General features: G+C 37.0%; 1 protein-coding gene across 1 annotated transcript in view; it reads right to left on the bottom strand.

Moving 5' to 3' along the window:
- Window positions 1-16,993, bottom strand: part of OGDHL (oxoglutarate dehydrogenase L) — a 59,609-nt gene that overhangs the window by 31,539 nt on the left and 11,077 nt on the right. The window contains exons 4-8 of the mRNA XM_013961480.2: window positions 10,117-10,219; window positions 5,532-5,647; window positions 3,891-4,045; window positions 865-1,011; window positions 166-256 (exon numbers count right to left, since the gene is read on the bottom strand). Coding sequence (XP_013816934.1) covers window positions 166-256; window positions 865-1,011; window positions 3,891-4,045; window positions 5,532-5,647; window positions 10,117-10,219 — 612 coding nt within the window. The remainder of the gene's footprint in view (window positions 1-165; window positions 257-864; window positions 1,012-3,890; window positions 4,046-5,531; window positions 5,648-10,116; window positions 10,220-16,993) is intronic.

Below are 16,993 nucleotides of genomic sequence, written 5' to 3'. Positions count from 1 at the left end.
ACCAAATTTCATCAAATCATATCCCTCAAACTAGAAAACAAGATGATGCTTCTCAGCAGATGATAATACTATTGTGATAATGACCAGGACCAAAAATGACTAAAGACTAAATAACTACTTTAAATGTTGAATTCTCTGTATAGATAAAATGAAGAAGCATCTTACCTCATCAGTTGCTTCAAGTTTGGGATCAAACTGACAGAAGATCTGCTCCAGCTCTTTTCGGATGACATTAGCCAACACATTCAGTCTACCTCTAAGAAAAATTCAAACACAGTTACGGCTCAAACATGGTAATCAACAGTGTTAGTAGCATAAAACTTACAAAACTGGCAAGCCATCTATTTCAGAAATTTGCAGTTAAGAAGTTCACTTTAAACTTTTAAAATTTAAACTCTTTATTCTCCCTTTCTTCCTCCCACTGCAAAGTTCCTCCAATGCATTCCCACTAACACTTTATAATACCTAATTATCCAAATGTGAGCAATGAATTTTATACCTAACTAGCAGCTGTAACATGACAACATTAATAATTAATTAATAATTAACACAGACTGCATAAGTAAGTGTGATACTATCTCATCCTCCTTTCTCAGTTCTAGACTCCATGCAGTGGGGTAAAAAACATAGCTGCTGCCACATTTGCTTGCTGCTTCAAGGTACATTGAAGTGACTTTCACTAGCATTCACCTGTGAAGCCTTTAACCTCTCATTGACAAATATAGTTCTATGTTTCTGTTACTCACTCTAACTGACTTTTGCTTCCTAACTTCTGCAATACTGGCTTTGTTAATAAAATTCTACAATCCAAAACCCGTCTTAAGACAGCAAGTCCATTTGTTGGGGGGTTTCCACTGACATTACCTATGAGGCATCCCCATTATAACATATTCAATTCCCATTTCACTGGACTTATCGATGATGGTCTTAAGTGCAGGAATCATTACTTCACATCCTTCCAAACCAAATCGCTTTTCTGAAGACCACTTGCGAGCAAGAAAGTCTTCAAATCTTTGCAAAAAAAAAAGAAAAACAAAGAGAGAGCGCATTTGTATTGAGAAAATGTAGCAAACATTTAATTACCAAACATCTTTTAGCAAATCAAACGACTTTACTCTGTTTTAAAGCATCTGCCAACACATGTTTGTAGACCTCTGGAGATAAATCATATGCAGGGGGTAGACATGAGAGGGAATTAAGGCTTCCTCCTCCACCTGAGAAGTGTTCCCCAGAACTGCCCAGGTTAAACTGCTCCTTCCCATGTACACAAAATTTACGCTGATCACTGGGAAGGCAGAGTGACAGCAGAGAAGTCTTCTCTATGGATTGAGGATGACCTAGCAGAGAACCTGTATTTTCTGGAAGTAACAATGATCAAATACTGGAAGAAAACAGCAAGAGAAAGCACACCTATTTCATAGGCCCTTTTTAATGGGACAGCTCCTCAGACTACGTGATGTAACAGCTGGTACCTTGCCAAGAACAAGGACACTGGAATCTCTGCCTCAGCTACAGCAGGACAAAGATGTCCATCCTTGACAGTTCTACATTGTTTCATTCTTTAATGCATTTGTGCCAGAGGCAACGTGAGTGGTTAAAAAGTGCTTTTAACAAACACTGAGAGGGTCATTTGTTGTAAAGTCTGGAGATATGGAATGCAAAGGAAAATAAACCTCCATGAACATAACTATTGGTTACATCATCTGTGCAATGTCTGGGCTGATAACACGGCCATAATCCATTAATACTCAGTTTACTCCTCACTCAGGATGCTGACATTTACCTCTTCAGATTGAAGTCCTAAAAGCAATGAAATGAAATGTTCCCAAAAGACAACAGTGTCACCTTAGCTCACCCAACAAAACCTTTACAAGTCAGGCATTTTAGCAACAAGTCAGATACTCAGCTAAAATAAGCTGCCATAATTCCTCTGAAGTCAGTGGGGCTATGCCAGCTTATATAAATTGAATGGGGGGTTCCCATTTCAAGCAAGTCCCACAGGGCAAATCAAAGTGGTGACTGCATACACAGTTTTCTCTTTGTAGCTACAAGTTGAGCCAGCACTGCACAAGCACAAAGTTCAACATCTGAGGTGAACTGCCGCTAAGTGTGTAGCATTACAGGATTTCATAGTCACATCTGGCAAGTCCATATGCCACTGAGTTCACAAGGGCTGCAGGTACTCGGTGCCCAATGAGAAGCAAGTCTTATAAGAGACAGTTACTTATGGAGGGGAGAAGCTAGAAAGGCTTGACCCTGCACAGGAGTAAGACGACACCCACATGGATCAGACTACACAAACAGGGTCTAACATTGACATGTTTAGTAATGCATACACATAGAACCATATAGATATACAATGAGTACTTTTTGTGGGGAAGGCTTAAAAATGATCTGTTCAATAACCTGTCAGGAAACACCAGGAGGAGGTGAAATTCTACCTTAAAACTCAGTCTCAGGTACCTGAAAGTACGTAGTAGTTGGAAATAACATTTTCTGAAAACACAGTTCTCCTGCAAAATGATGTCTATCTGCTTTACAAAGCCACAAATCTCAATGGCACAGCCAGTTTTTCACAAAACAGATTTTTCTTTTGATACTTTTCAGAGAAAAAAAAACATGTCAAAGGTAGCTGGATAGAAATTTCTGTAAATCCATTTTCAATAGACAATTAATTTGGCAGAAGATGAGTGCTTCACTCCTTTATGGTACTAGAAACTCCACACCTTTCCACAGCTTAGATAAGCAGGAGTAATAGCATAAATTTGCGTCTCAAGATAGATGGAGACGCTTCATAGTGAGGGCTTCTTAAACAAACTTACCGAAGTGCCATATTCACTTGACCATTAAGTACCTTTTCTATTTCTGTTTAAATTAAACTTTTAACTAGACGAATGATCTTGCTATAATATTGGCAAACAAAACACCTAGCAACAATATGTTTGGTATCTCCTATGGGAACTTAATTTTCAACAGTTTTGAATAGAGAATTTTAACCAAAAGAATGTTTCTTTATAAATCTCTAACTCTTGTGTTTACTGAAGGATATGCAGTATTTCAGACTGTAGGAACTGGAACAAATTCTGTGCCTGAGCAGGGAGTCTCATTCTAGGGGAGAGAGGGTAACTCAGACTCTGGGATCACAGTATCTCTATACAGATAGCCACAACTGGAGCAGTCAACAAGCTGTTTCCAGACATGCTTCCACACATGGAAGAAAACTCTTGCTGCCAGGTCATGCACCAGTACAGCACCTTTTCGCATGCCTCAAAAGAAAAAGGCAAAACATGACTCGAAATCACATTATGCCACCCAAATCCAGTCCCATTCTGGCACAGTGTTCCAAAAAGACCGTTTATCTCCCAGTGGGCCTGACAAAGATCATGTCCACACTTCATCCATCTAAAAGTTTTTCTTGAATCGACAATTAAGGTGGCTTCTTTTGATCATGCGCTACCAGAAAGATGGAAAGTAGATAGAATATAGCAGCGGACTGGTATCCAAAGTTGTTCCGACGCTTATTTTCTGACACAGGTATGAATCTTTAACACAGATTAGCATCACTAGTCTGCTGAAACAAATTTCTTCCCAGTTTTTCTCCACAAGCCAATGAAAACATTGCCAGATATGCCACTAAAGTTGCGCAAGTAATAAAGAACACAGCCTTCCCTTTAAGGAAATAGAATATTAAATGTCACTAGACAAACCCTGACATACCCCACAGCACACAGCTTCCTTTGATATTGCAACCAGATTAACTACACCCACCTGTAGCCCAAATTTCACTTCCACCCAGCAGAGCTTACAGAGCACACCAGCTCCCCACACCAGCTCGCACTCAGCTAGCGCTGAGCAGAGCGGAGCGGTTTCCCTGCACCACCCCGGCATACCTCATTGAGCGCACCAGCCTTGCCAACAAAGTCCTTTTCTCCTCATTAGTAAACTTCATAACACCCGGTGTTTCAAACTTCTGTCGGATCCACTGGCACTGCTCCACATCATTGATGAACATAAATTCCAGGCCAATGTGTTGGCAGTAGGTATTCTAGGAGGTAAAACACACCAATATAGAAGCTTTAGGAGTTAATGAACCATGAGGAAACAAAATGTATTTTTAAAATTAAACTTTCCATTACTCTTCCGAAAACTATGTTGTCTTCTTCCCCTTGCCCTATACTTTCCTCACATTAATCCTATAAGCAATTAAATTATTTTACTGAATTTTTACTTCTTCTGCCAGTAAATAGACAGTTTTCTTTATAAAAGTAACATTTCAGAATTTTGAATCTAGAAGATTCTCATTTGGTAGTACATTTAAAGTGGGCCAAAACACCTGCCTTAAACTGACTGGCATATTTCACCTAACTCACAACTGTTCTTATGGGCATGATACAGTCTTTACTTTGGATGCATAAGCAAAGATTTCAAGTCATTTACCAAAATTTACCCAGTCTTTTTTAAATGTCACCTGAGGTCAAGTAATAAAGAGAATCAGAAGATTGTTATGAAGTCTCATGCAAATTATCTGATAGCTGGCAAGTCTCAGAAGGCTGGAAATCTGAAAAAGAACCCAAGCAGCTGAGAGCAGAGAAAGGAAGGGGAAAAAAATGCAAAGATTCTTCAGATACTTTAGCCTTGATAAAAGTGGGCCAAATGTGCAAGTCAACATATTTCTCATACTTGCAACAGGTCAAAGCCAAGAACTCCTATATTCTCAGTAATTTTTTTTAATTTATTTTCATTCTCACAACTCATTTCTGTAATTCATCCTCCTCACCCCTACCCCTTTTTACTGCAATGGATTCTATTACCATGCCACCAAAATCTTTACAAGTTTTGTACTACAAAATCCTGAACAAACCACATTTGGGAATACTCAATACTTAGTAAGTACTTCAGCACTTTACAAATTCATTATTAGCACTACTTGCTGTTTGGAGTTCCCCTCCAATTATAATTATTCTTTTAATCGTCTACTAGCTTTGATGACTTCACATGGCATAACCATATCGCCTGTCAGAGAACCAGACTCTAGGAAAGGGATTGGGGATGAAAGCAAGGACCATCAGTATCTAAAAGCTACAGATGGGTTTTCATGAATTTGATACTTAATCTTCACATCCAGGTTAAAGTCCCACTAAAGTTAGGGTGGCAAGACCAAACCCTGCACATCTTGAGTACAGTAGGCAAAGGAAATTTGTGTGTGACAGGAAACAAAACAACAACAACAGTTCTAAGGTCTCTACTCCTTTTAAGCAGCACAGACTTTTTGCAAAACTACAGCCTGCATTAGTTCTACCACATTCACCTCTTTAACACTCATCCAAATCTACATATCTGGGACATCCAGTAGATGAAACCAGTGGTGCTGCCATCTCTGGTAACAGTGCAACTGCTATTTTTAATGCCATCTGAAGTCTTTATATGCTCTATTAATAATTAACAAAGAGTAAGTTCTTTGTGGCTGACAGCTTCTGGAAAAATTTCACATCTGTTTGGATGAAGTCACAAATCGAAAGCGTCACACTGACCTCCAGCCGTCTGATGATCTCTCGTAAAGAAAGACTGGTCTCACTTCCTCCTATGAAGGTGGTTGTAGGCAGCTGAAAGACTTTGTCCAAATCTGATTCATGCAAACCATAAAACCCTGCAACAAGTGCATAATTAGTTTGAGAAGCAGGGCAGGAGACAAAAAACAAACCAGCATTATGTTTTTTCAAAGCCCCACCAACTGAAGTTTAATAAAGCAATGTTAAGAAAGAAGGAAGCAGATTTAGGATTTAAAATGTGAATATTTTGGAGGCATTCATTCATATAAAATACTTCAGTAGGGATATAAAAAAGAAAAAAGTTTTCATTAAGTAGTTATTATTTGACTAGAGGAACCAAATAATTCTTTGTAAAATGCACAGATAGAAAACCTGAAATTAAGTTAAGCCAAGCATTTTTACATTTTACGATTTTAGCATACATGCCATCAATTCAATATATTATATCTTATACTTCACTGTTAAGGGAAACGACTAACTGAACTGATGCAGATTTCTTCCGTGCTCTATCACGAGAAACAAACACAAAAAGAACAATGTTTCACAGACAGATACAGTTGGTTGGATATACACTAGATTAATTCATGATAATTTAATAGCTAGACTAAGAGAAAACACAGAACAGCTTAATGCAGCTCTGTGCTAACACACTGGTAGAACTTTCAAGGCATCTCTTCTTATTCACTTTCTCTTCCTCATGTACGTGAGAGTTGGCTACATGGGAATTTATAGGAAAGTTGGTATGAAACAGTCAGGTAACTAGCAGTACAGTAGTATTTCCCATATCAGCTACACCTTATAAAACATACAGATTTTTTCCTCCCCAACAAAACAAGGACTTGTTTAAGCATACCATCCCAACTTGATTTAGAGATCTCTAAACTCACTCTGGCTGCAAATATGGTTTAAGAAAATAAATTTAACTTAACTACTATGCAGTTTTGAAAGCAAAAATACACAACACAAACCAGATTGATATCAATGCACATTAAAGGCTTTGCAGGACAAAGTTTAATCTCTACCTGTTAATGGACAAAGAAAAAATAGCTTCTTTCAATGAAAAAAAATTATGTGTATGTCTATTATACACAAAGTAAATAAATATAATATACAGTACTTAGCATTATAGAAGTTAGGTAAAAATCATATGTGTGTGTATGTGTGTGCATGCACACGTTAAAATATTTTAAAAACTAAAAATAGCTTTTTTTTTTTTAATTTTGACTTGTATCCTGATTCTGGATATATTGCACGCACGTATTTAACACTGATCTGACAGCCTGCACGTAACTCAATGTAGAGGAGTGCTCTGTATTCCCATTTAAATCAATTTCCTGAAAATAAAAGAGAAAAAAAGCAATTCAAAGATTAAATAACTACAGAACTTAACCCATAGAGAGAGCGATGCCTACAGATAGAGAGAGCGATGCCTACAGATAGAGAGAGCGATGCCTACAGATAGAGAGAGCGATGCCTACAGATAGAGAGAGCGATAGAAGCCAAGCCATAGGATTGTGTTGCAACCACTTTTACTACACAGCACTGTCAGTAATAACATATTTTGTGTTTTAAATATAGTATATTTAAATATACTATATTTAAAATGACAAATCTGGAGTGACCAAAAAAGATGTCTGTGTACCACTATTGTGTAAGTGTGCACACACCACTGTGTACCACTATTTTTTCCTACTTTAATAGGTTTTTCCAGGAGCAAATTATTTCTGTATTTTATAATGCAAAAGACAGTTTTTCTGAATGTCAGTTGAAACAAAGCAGTGCTACCATCCTATATATTTTTTCTCCTTGCTTTCTTTCGGACTTCACAGGCTCGTCATGTGCTGTCATGCAAAAAATAGGACATGCACAGGAGTGATTTGGGCACAAACAGAACATCCGTGCTTTGTACTCTAGCACTGCATATTTACTGAAGCATCATTTCATGTTTAAAGAGAAAAAGTCGTCTTGAACTCCAAGAGTTTCTGAAGGCAATTCTGGAACTCCTATTGTGCAGTAGGTACACTTATAACTAGCTGCATTTCAGAAGCAACTGCTAAAAGAAACTTCCTGCCAGAAGGTTTCTAGCAGAAACCAGAAGGCAGGACAAGGAAAACGCATAGGAAAGTCAAATACCAAAATGCTTTCTGTACCATCAGAGGCTTTTTGCACATTTCCTGCCTGAAACACTCAAGCTGTTGTGGTCTGGATTTTTAAGACCAGGCAACATTTAAGATCCTTCTCTCTTCTTGCTGTGCCAACACTGTGTTAGAAATTTTGTTTCCATCACAAATTCAAATTTCACCCCAGGTACATTCTCAGACACATTCCCTGATTCAGTATTCTAGCATCTTTTTCCTATGCACCTGAGGGTTTCAGTATCATCCCTTCTGGCCAGTCACAACACTCTGGACTAAACAATTTTTAAAGTTTAAGGAAATTTGTACCAACATGCCAACAATCACCCATGCTCTGAACATCTAATAGAGTCTCCTTGCCTCCTCTTCTCCCAGCAGGCCCCACAGCTTTTAACACCCTAGTATAACACCACTTACCGGAGGAACAAAAAGCTTTCTTGCTTGACTCATGCAAGTAAAGTGAAGACAACACACTTGGGTTTCCAAGTAAATTTCTGTGTAGAAGCCAGCTTATAAAGAAAGCCATAGGTGAGAGAAAGCGTTCTGCCTATTGGATTCAACTTAACCACATTTAACACAAATTGATTTCAGGGCCAATAACTATGTTAGCATCAAAAATAGTGTTAATCACTACCTTTAAATTGAGGAATTTTTGTTTCTACATAAAGAAGGGAACAGCATGTCCCTATCTGGGGAGGTGAGCATTCCTGAAGCATTGTATAGTCCCTATGAATCAAAGGCTTTTAGTTAAGGACAGTTTAACTGCAAAACTTTCAAAAAAGCTTTACTAAAATTACAAATAACGGTCATAATATTACAGACCACAAAGATATCAAAGGCATGAGGGGGTTACAAAATGCAATTCTAAATTTCATCTGTCTCAGACTAATATATACTATTTCTACCTTGCTTAACTCAAGGATTTATTTCATCAGCCTTACTTGCAAGGATGTCAGTATCCGAGAACAAGTTACATTTACTCAGTAAATGTCCATTGTATTTTCCAGTAGATATTTTCCTCTAATTAAAGCTGACAACACTTCAAAGTGAACCTCTGATTTGTGTAAGCACCTCTCTATTTACAGACTTAAGTGCTTGACTGCTGTTCTATGATCAAGGGCCAGGACTGCTTCTTTCCCTATCACCAGAAATAGAAAACAAAGAAGCAAAGAGGCAGTAGATGTACTTACAGTAAAATTAAGCAAAATGTGTTTTATCTACTACTTGTACTGTGTTTAATGTTTGGTCCAAAAAGCTTCCCTACATATCAAAGAAAAACTGATGCTGCAACTTTATCAATTAGTGTGTTACCTTTTAAACAGACAAGGTAGATTGAATAGTAGAGAAAATCAATCAGATATTTCTTTATTGCAGCAGAGCAGGAGAAAAAAAAAAAAAAATCAGTGCAACCAGAATAACTCCTGCAAAAGCAGACTACAGTGTATTATACCCTTCCAGCAATAAACTGAAGTCATCATCATTGGATTACACACAGTTCAAGAATTCTATACTTTCCATGTTTTCTTCTGATACCTCCAAACAGGCTTCTTCAAGCACTACAGAAGGGATTAGTATCAGAGGCTAGACTCCAAGTTTGGTATGAAATTTATACTAAGTTCCTCTATCCAGGTCTTACCTGTTGCTTGTGTTTCCTATTGATTAGCCTTCAGACATCCCCAAAAACAAATACGAAGCAAAAAGCTATAATGTAATTTAGACCACCAGGTCTTGGCCTAATGTACTCATTAATTCCAGTGTGGTTAAAAAAAAAAAAAAAGTAAAAAAAAAAAGTAAGTTTTTGTATTTTTAAAAAAGTGTTTACAATCATCATTCATCAGAAGGTTGATTCACAGGAACCTTACCTGTGATTTCAGAGTAGAAATTTCGTTGTCCTGAAATCTGAGCCTCCTTACAGGAGCTCAGAGAAAAGGTTACGTGATACCATCAAGCTGAAAAGGAAAAAGCTTCCCTGAAAGCTTCCCTTATTCAATCACCTCAGCCCAATGAAACAAAAGAGAGAAATGACCATTGCAAATAACCATCTTTTTACCCAAACAGCATCTAGTTTATCAGAGTTCCCCAAGCTCAGGACATGAGTACAAGCAAGTTTCAGCTGCTTTTACCAAAAAAACAAAAACAAAAAACAAAAACAAACAAAGTGTACCACTCAAATGTGGTAAGAACAGAGACTGTTACACTCATTTGTTCTGTGGTCATCAGTGGTTACTCAAATCAAAACATATGAGTAAAAGGAAAGCCACCAGTCGGTCATAAAACCATTTATGCTTAAGGATCATTTCATTAAAAACAATTATTTTTTTTCTATAGGAATAGTATAGTGAACTGCTTTTGTAATTCTCTTTCTATTAACTTTGAAGACAACAGTCTTTTTTTTTTCCCCTCTCTCTTCAGACACGGTATCGTGTACTCACCAAGTTTATCAATTGTAGTGATTAAGTCAGATGGAACAAACGAATCCAAGTCTGCATCCAAAATTCCAAGGGGGTCTAACTGAGCCACATGATGGCCACGAATCTGAAAAAAGAGGAAAATGGATGAAAAACACAATCAGGCTAATTAAAGTCAGAGAAAGATTAAAAAAATAAGATAAAATAAAATAAAGACTGATCTCTCTCCACTGCACATAGATCATCCATGAACTCAAAAATAAGTAGACATAGTTAATGCCAAGAGGGGCAGGTTTCCCAAGTTTTCTGCAAGAACAGAAAATAACCACAGCATTACACCACTGGTTATGTATACTATCTCTACTAAAAACTGTTGCCTACACATGAGAACATAGGTTTTATTTTGTCTAGCATGCAATTTAAAGTAGAACTACATTAAAGTCTAAATAAAGAAAAATATTACTTTTGAAGATTGTACTCTTAACTTTCTGGGTAAAATTAAGCAAGTGTGACTAATCTATAGATTCTACCACTTGCTATTTCAATCATCTTGTACTTTTGCCTGAATCCTCCTCCCAGCAGGTGGAGGATACCAACATACAGCACTGCTGACTTAAAACACAGATTGGTGACAAAGATTACTACTGCAAGTGAAGGGATCAGTCTGCATGAGCTCTATTCCACGCCAGATAGTAACCTCCATAATACAGTCAACCTAGTTTTCATTCAGGAAGGTTTGGGAATTTCATATGTATGATATGAATGAAGTTGAAGACATTAAATACATCAATGGGGAATTTAGTCAGTTGTCATTTATTAATAACACTGGTGTCAATACAAGCCATTAACTGCTATAGACTAGTGCTTTATATTAACATGTAACATTGCTACAGAAGGAATAACTAATTGGTCCAACAGAGCCACAAATAAAAGATTTATATATATACAAAATGCACCTTGTGCATGCTTCTCATATACCAAATTAGGTCATTAAAAGTTTTTTATGTAGGTGAATATACGACTGTTTTTTCCATCTTATTTTCCTTCTAAAGGCTGCATTCAGATCACTTGGGTAGAATTTCATTCACACTGCTAGTATACTAACTGTCTCTGAAAATTATTAATAAACTGCAGCTTCATTGCTCATAATCACTCTCAGTGTGTAAAAGTGTGGCTTATCTATAAGAAATGACTTGTTAAAAGACTATTCAGATGTTCTATATTTGCAGGAGAGTACATACCAAAATGCATTCCACTTATAAACTAATAGAAATACAGCCTTTTTTTTTTTTCTTTTTTTTTTTCTTTTTTTCTTTTAGACCCACCAGCCCTGTAAATTCAGCCTGGCCTCTGAGATTCTTTGCATCTTATGAATCACCAGTAATAAAGCTTCGACAGGCCAAATGATGCCCATGGCAACATCTGTGCCACCTCATTGTTTACAGCGGCACAAAGTGTATCTGACTGGAACTATGCAAACAATTCTGTCTCAAGCATCATCAACAGGAAAGAACTCACCTCCCCAAGCTACGGCTGTTCTGCAGTATTAGCAGGAGGAGGAAGAGTATTAGCAAGAACTCTAAAACCCAAAAGAGCAAGCCTGTAAAAAATTGTGCCATATTACACTTCAGGATTAGCTGTGTTTTAATTAAAATACAGTATATACCATAATCTCAAGTTATTTTTTAATAACTCTGCACTCTGAAAAGGGGAACTTAGCAAACAATTTCTGCAACAGATATGGGTAAGCTAACGCTAAGCACTGTAGTGTCATGAAAATTTACACAATAATCTAGTTTTCTACTGTTTGCTTATTTGATCTGTTTACACAATACAAAAGCAGGTATAAGATTCAACAGTTCAAACTGGAGAAAATCAAAACTATCTTCTTTCTACCCATGTATCCTTACCAGCAAGCTAGATAATAAAAGCCATGTTCTGATTTCAGAACAGTCATTATTGCCCATGATGAAAAAAGCCAAAAGGGGCGGGGGGGAATTGATCTTTACAAGACAGGTTACACTCATCAAGCTGGCGTGGGGAGGGGGCAATTTTAAGAATTAACAAAGAAGAAAAGGTCTAGAGAAAGAGTCCCAAAGCTCTGCAATTTCTTATCACTAGTCTAACGGAGATCACACATACCATGGAGATGACAAAACCAACACCAAGTAACAACACTTAGAGACTGTTACTACAATGATATAGTTCTGCAAACATTTTCCACACCTTCCGAGACATCTCTGCCAGGACTAGTCCATAGAAAAGAATTCCTGTGTAAAATACATTTAACACATTTAAAAACACACGTATGAACCTATACACCCTCTGAACTGCCAGTTTCAGGAAAGCAAGAGGACGCCAGATAAGACGGCTTCTACAAGCTCCAATTCCGAGGTGGGGAAACCTCCCTTCTGCTGTATCATACCATTCTTCAGTCAGGAAAAGATACGCATCTCCATGTGGGACTCACAAGGTGAAAGGATTCACACAAGTGACTCCCAGATTTTTAAAGGTAACACTAAGTGCTAAATCCTGATCCTCTTGAGATCTACCATAACATATATTCCAATCAGGAGTTAGTCTGAAAGACTCATTTTTACACACCTTCTGACTATCCTAGTGCTTACTGTTAAGGATAGCATATCCTGCAAGTGCAGTTTGTGAGATTGTGCCCTGATATACATACCCCATAGGACTATCAATTTTATGCAGTTTGCAGATTTCACCTAACCGGACTGAACAAAAACAGACAAACGGAAATGACAGTTTACTCACTGTCAATCTTTCTAATATATAATTAATTAAATACTGTATTATACCTAATAGGCAACTTGCAAAGCATCATAAAGCTGTCTGGCTAAAAAAAAAAAAATTAATTGCTAAATACAGCAAGTGTGGCCATCAAAAGAAATTTACCGTATTACTGTATCAGAGTTCGATTTATCATTTGGAAAGCATTTTGCAGCTCTTGGGAAAACAGTTGCATTATTTCTCTTTCTTGTTTCAGAGCAGAACATTTTAGGAATGCATGTGAATCACATTTTATGCTGCTCCTGGTTTGCCAGATCACTTAACGTGAAGAGAAATATCACAGAATCACAGAACGGCTGAGGTTGGAAGGGATCTCTGGAGATCATCTAGTCCAACCCCCCTGCTCAAAGCAGGGTCACCTAGAGCAGGTTGCCCAGGACCCCACCCAGGTGGTTTTCAAGTTTCTCCAAGGATGGAGACACTACAACCTCTCTGGGCAACCTGACATATTATACAAATATATTACTAATCTGAATAAAAATCAGTTACTAGAGATTCATGTGTAGTGAAGAACAAAAATTAATAACACCTTGCAAACAAAGTTGATATTTTGCAGGCCATTGCAATGGTTTGTGCATTAACAACATTTTTTATAAGTATTTTAATATTCTCAAGTTGAAGTCTCTCCTATTTTCCAACTAATGAAAGTCATAAAACTAATTTTTTTTCAGCTTTACACTTCCAGAATTGAAGGGGTTTGTCCCTTATTATTTTGATAGAGGCATCACTTCATAAAACACTATACCATCCTTAACACCTCAAGAGGGTTTTGTGTACCATTTCACCAATCGCAGTGTCAGAAGAGATGTTTAGAAGCCACAAATGAAAGGAAACAGAGTAACATAGCTATGACTGTTTGTTATTTTTGTTGTATCTTAAAAAGGAAACCAGAACACTTTAGATACAAAGACAAAAATCTTGAATGCCAATTTATGGTTGCTGTTTAGAGAGGCTAAAGACCTGCCCTTCATCCTCAGGAGTGGGTCAGTGAAAGACATCCTAGCCTGCAGTTTCCAATGACAGTCTATGGGGCAAGTCATGCCAAGATTTAAGTGAAAGTACAAATCACACCTGGGCAGGAAGCGCACAGCCCTTTCACTCACGTCAAGCCGAATGGCGGTACAAAACAAACGTAGCTTATAAACTAAGTAGGAGGAAGTATAGAATGGAAAAGTGATGGGAGTGTGAAAAAAGGACACTAGTTCATGTCTAATACTTTCATCAATTTTTACAAGCATGCATCAATATAAAATGGCAATTACTGGTCTTATAGCAAAAGTGTGTATGGCATATGTATTCACATTCCATCTCGTACAGCCTCATGATCATCCTGCAACTTTTTAATGCTAATAGTGTCCCAACACATTAAAAAAAGGGGGATGAGGGGAACCACATTTTCCCCATGCAAACTCAAATCCTCAAAACTTCAAGAGGCTGTAAACAAAACTTCCACCTAGCACCTAAATACTAAAACCACAAATGCTGTATGACTCTCACTGCTATTTCTCTTATGAAGGTTTTGTTTAAGTAAGTTCCTGACAGAAAGATGATGTTCTTGAGATCAACATTCAAAGACTAACGCACTTACTTAAACAAAAACAGGAAAAAAAAAAAAAAAGAAATATTCAGTATTGGAGAAGTTCTTAAAAAAAAAAATAAGAATACTTGAACCCCTTTCAATAATCCTCTGTTACAATGGGTTTTTAAAAATTACTAAGTTCAACTACATATTTGAAAAAACAGTGTTTTGTTCTCCAGGTAAGAAAAATTACCTGGATCTACCATGTATTCAAAGTGGTGCAGAACTAATTAGTCTTATTCTATACTATTTTCTGAAAGCACGTTTTAGGAATATAGCTTCTTTCAATATGATAACTTTTATTACAGATGGGGAAAAAAGAAAGATAAAGCCTTTCTAACATAACACAAAGGATATGTAACATCCAAATTAGTAAATATTTAGCAGAGGTGCTAAAGTGAATTGCAACTTAATTGATCTATTTTATTTGTTAAAAGCTAATACTCAACATGGAATGCAAAGGAGCCAAACGCATGGTCAGAGGATGCACCGACTCCGACGGACCAAGCCAAAACCCTCAAGCCAGCACCGATGATGCCACCCTCTCAAAAACCACCAAAATAACACCTCAATTCATTTATTCATTTTTTAAGGTAGAGACAGAGTGCAAACAGGTATGCTTTTGAGCTGGCCTCTAGTTCAAGTTTTTGACATATTTGCAAAGACTGCAAGAAACTGATGGGACAGAGACTTCTCCAAGAACTGGTGGGACAGACTTCTCCATATTTGTGCCAAATATCAGACAAAACCCATGAGAGTTTTGCATTGAATCAGAACCTATAATTCTAATTCTGACTCTGCTGCAAATGAAAAAATATAATCATCATCAATACATCAAAACAACCACACATTTCATGGATCTCACTTGAGCATAACGCATCAGAGCGCAGGCAGCAGTCAGAAACACCATTCTTGATGAAGACATCATCTCTAGCCCATCTTCAGTAATTTATTAACATTTTACACTACAAGTTACCATCCTAGAAACATATGCTAGTACAAATGTATATAAAATCACTTCCTAACCTTATTCTGTCAGTATGAAACAAATGGGAAAGAGGGTAAAGAAGCACCCTTACCTAGCTTAAACACTAAACCTGCTTAATCTAATCAACATTATTTGACAGAAACTGGCTAGGAGCAACTCCACTTACAGTTGTGCTTGCAGAACTGAGAGAGGGGTCAGTAATCTCTGAACCTTGCTTGATTACAGCCAGAACAGTATATCCAGCCACCTGGATATACACTGGTTGCATCATATTTCCTTGTCTTCTAACAACCCCCCTTCCTTTTTTTCAATGGATACTGAAAACGGTAACAACTGCACAAAGTAGAAATCATTCTTGTGAAAACTCAGGCATGGAAAAACTTCATCAATTGCTACAAATTCAACTAACTGCAAGCACAGACTACCTGAAACTAGACTTTAAAATCATGTCTTCTGAACACAGATGCAAAAAAATGCACGTTATAAAAGAAGAATCAAGAAATTAACTTGGAAACATCTGTGTTTAAGCTCATTTTTGTTAAGCACACAAATTTCACTGGAAATCCCTCTTTCAGTGTGCCCAGCTCCCTACATTAGAAAAAGCAATAGATTAACTGCCTTTCCAGAAAACCAGTTCAACAGACCACAAAGCAGTTTACCACAAAAACCATAAAACACTGACAGGTTTGAGAAATGAAAATTCTGCATCCTTTTCCATTCCATTCCATTCTCGAAGGAAGGAAGGTCACAAATCTATTGTATCCCTTCAGTGGTGAATTTAAAGGCTATTAAATACCTTTAAAAACAGACAGTTGCCTTAGGTAAACCCCTTTCAATGTTTGTCGCAGACGCATAGGTGCCTGCCTTTTATAGAGACGTTTCTACTCTATCACTTCAGTCAAATAATGCACACTTTCAAATATAGGAAATAAAATACCAATCCCTGAACAATTTTCAAGTAAATGGTGGCAAAGCAGCCTAAGGTTCTGTGATTTTTTCTAATTCTTCAAAAAAGTTTTATAGCAAGCAAAAGTGAATGGGCTGAAGTGCTTGTTTCTTGCATAGACATTTCTAAGCAAAGTTCATGTTTTCTCTATATTCACAAATCTTTCCAGTCATTAATATCTCCCCAACAGTTAAATTATAAGGGTAAATATGTGGCTCAGTAGTGACAACATAGTGTACAGAAAAGTTAAAAAAAAATAAATAAATAACTTCTTCCATTCCTCTGATCATAGCAAATAGGAGTTAACAATTCTTACAGCTGAGCAGAACAGATCTGTAGAGTCAAACTGTAGCAAACTTCTTGGGAAATTACAGTTATTTAAAAAAAGTTTAAAATGTTCATTTTAAAAATCAAACTGAAACATTTGCTCAACCCAGATCTAAATGGTTGGTTTTTGTTTCATGCACAGGGTTGTGGGGTTTTTTTAACCTTTTTTTGAAATTAAGATATTAAACATGCATTTAAATAAAAATGTTAAAATTTGTTTTACATTTAGAAAACATCAAGCCAAAAACAC

Source organism: Apteryx mantelli, chromosome 7 (assembly GCF_036417845.1).
Source record: "Apteryx mantelli isolate bAptMan1 chromosome 7, bAptMan1.hap1, whole genome shotgun sequence".
Taxonomy (NCBI): domain Eukaryota; kingdom Metazoa; phylum Chordata; class Aves; order Apterygiformes; family Apterygidae; genus Apteryx; species Apteryx mantelli.
The sequence above is the reverse complement of the archived record's forward strand: the minus strand, read 5'-3'. Positions and strand labels throughout refer to the sequence as shown.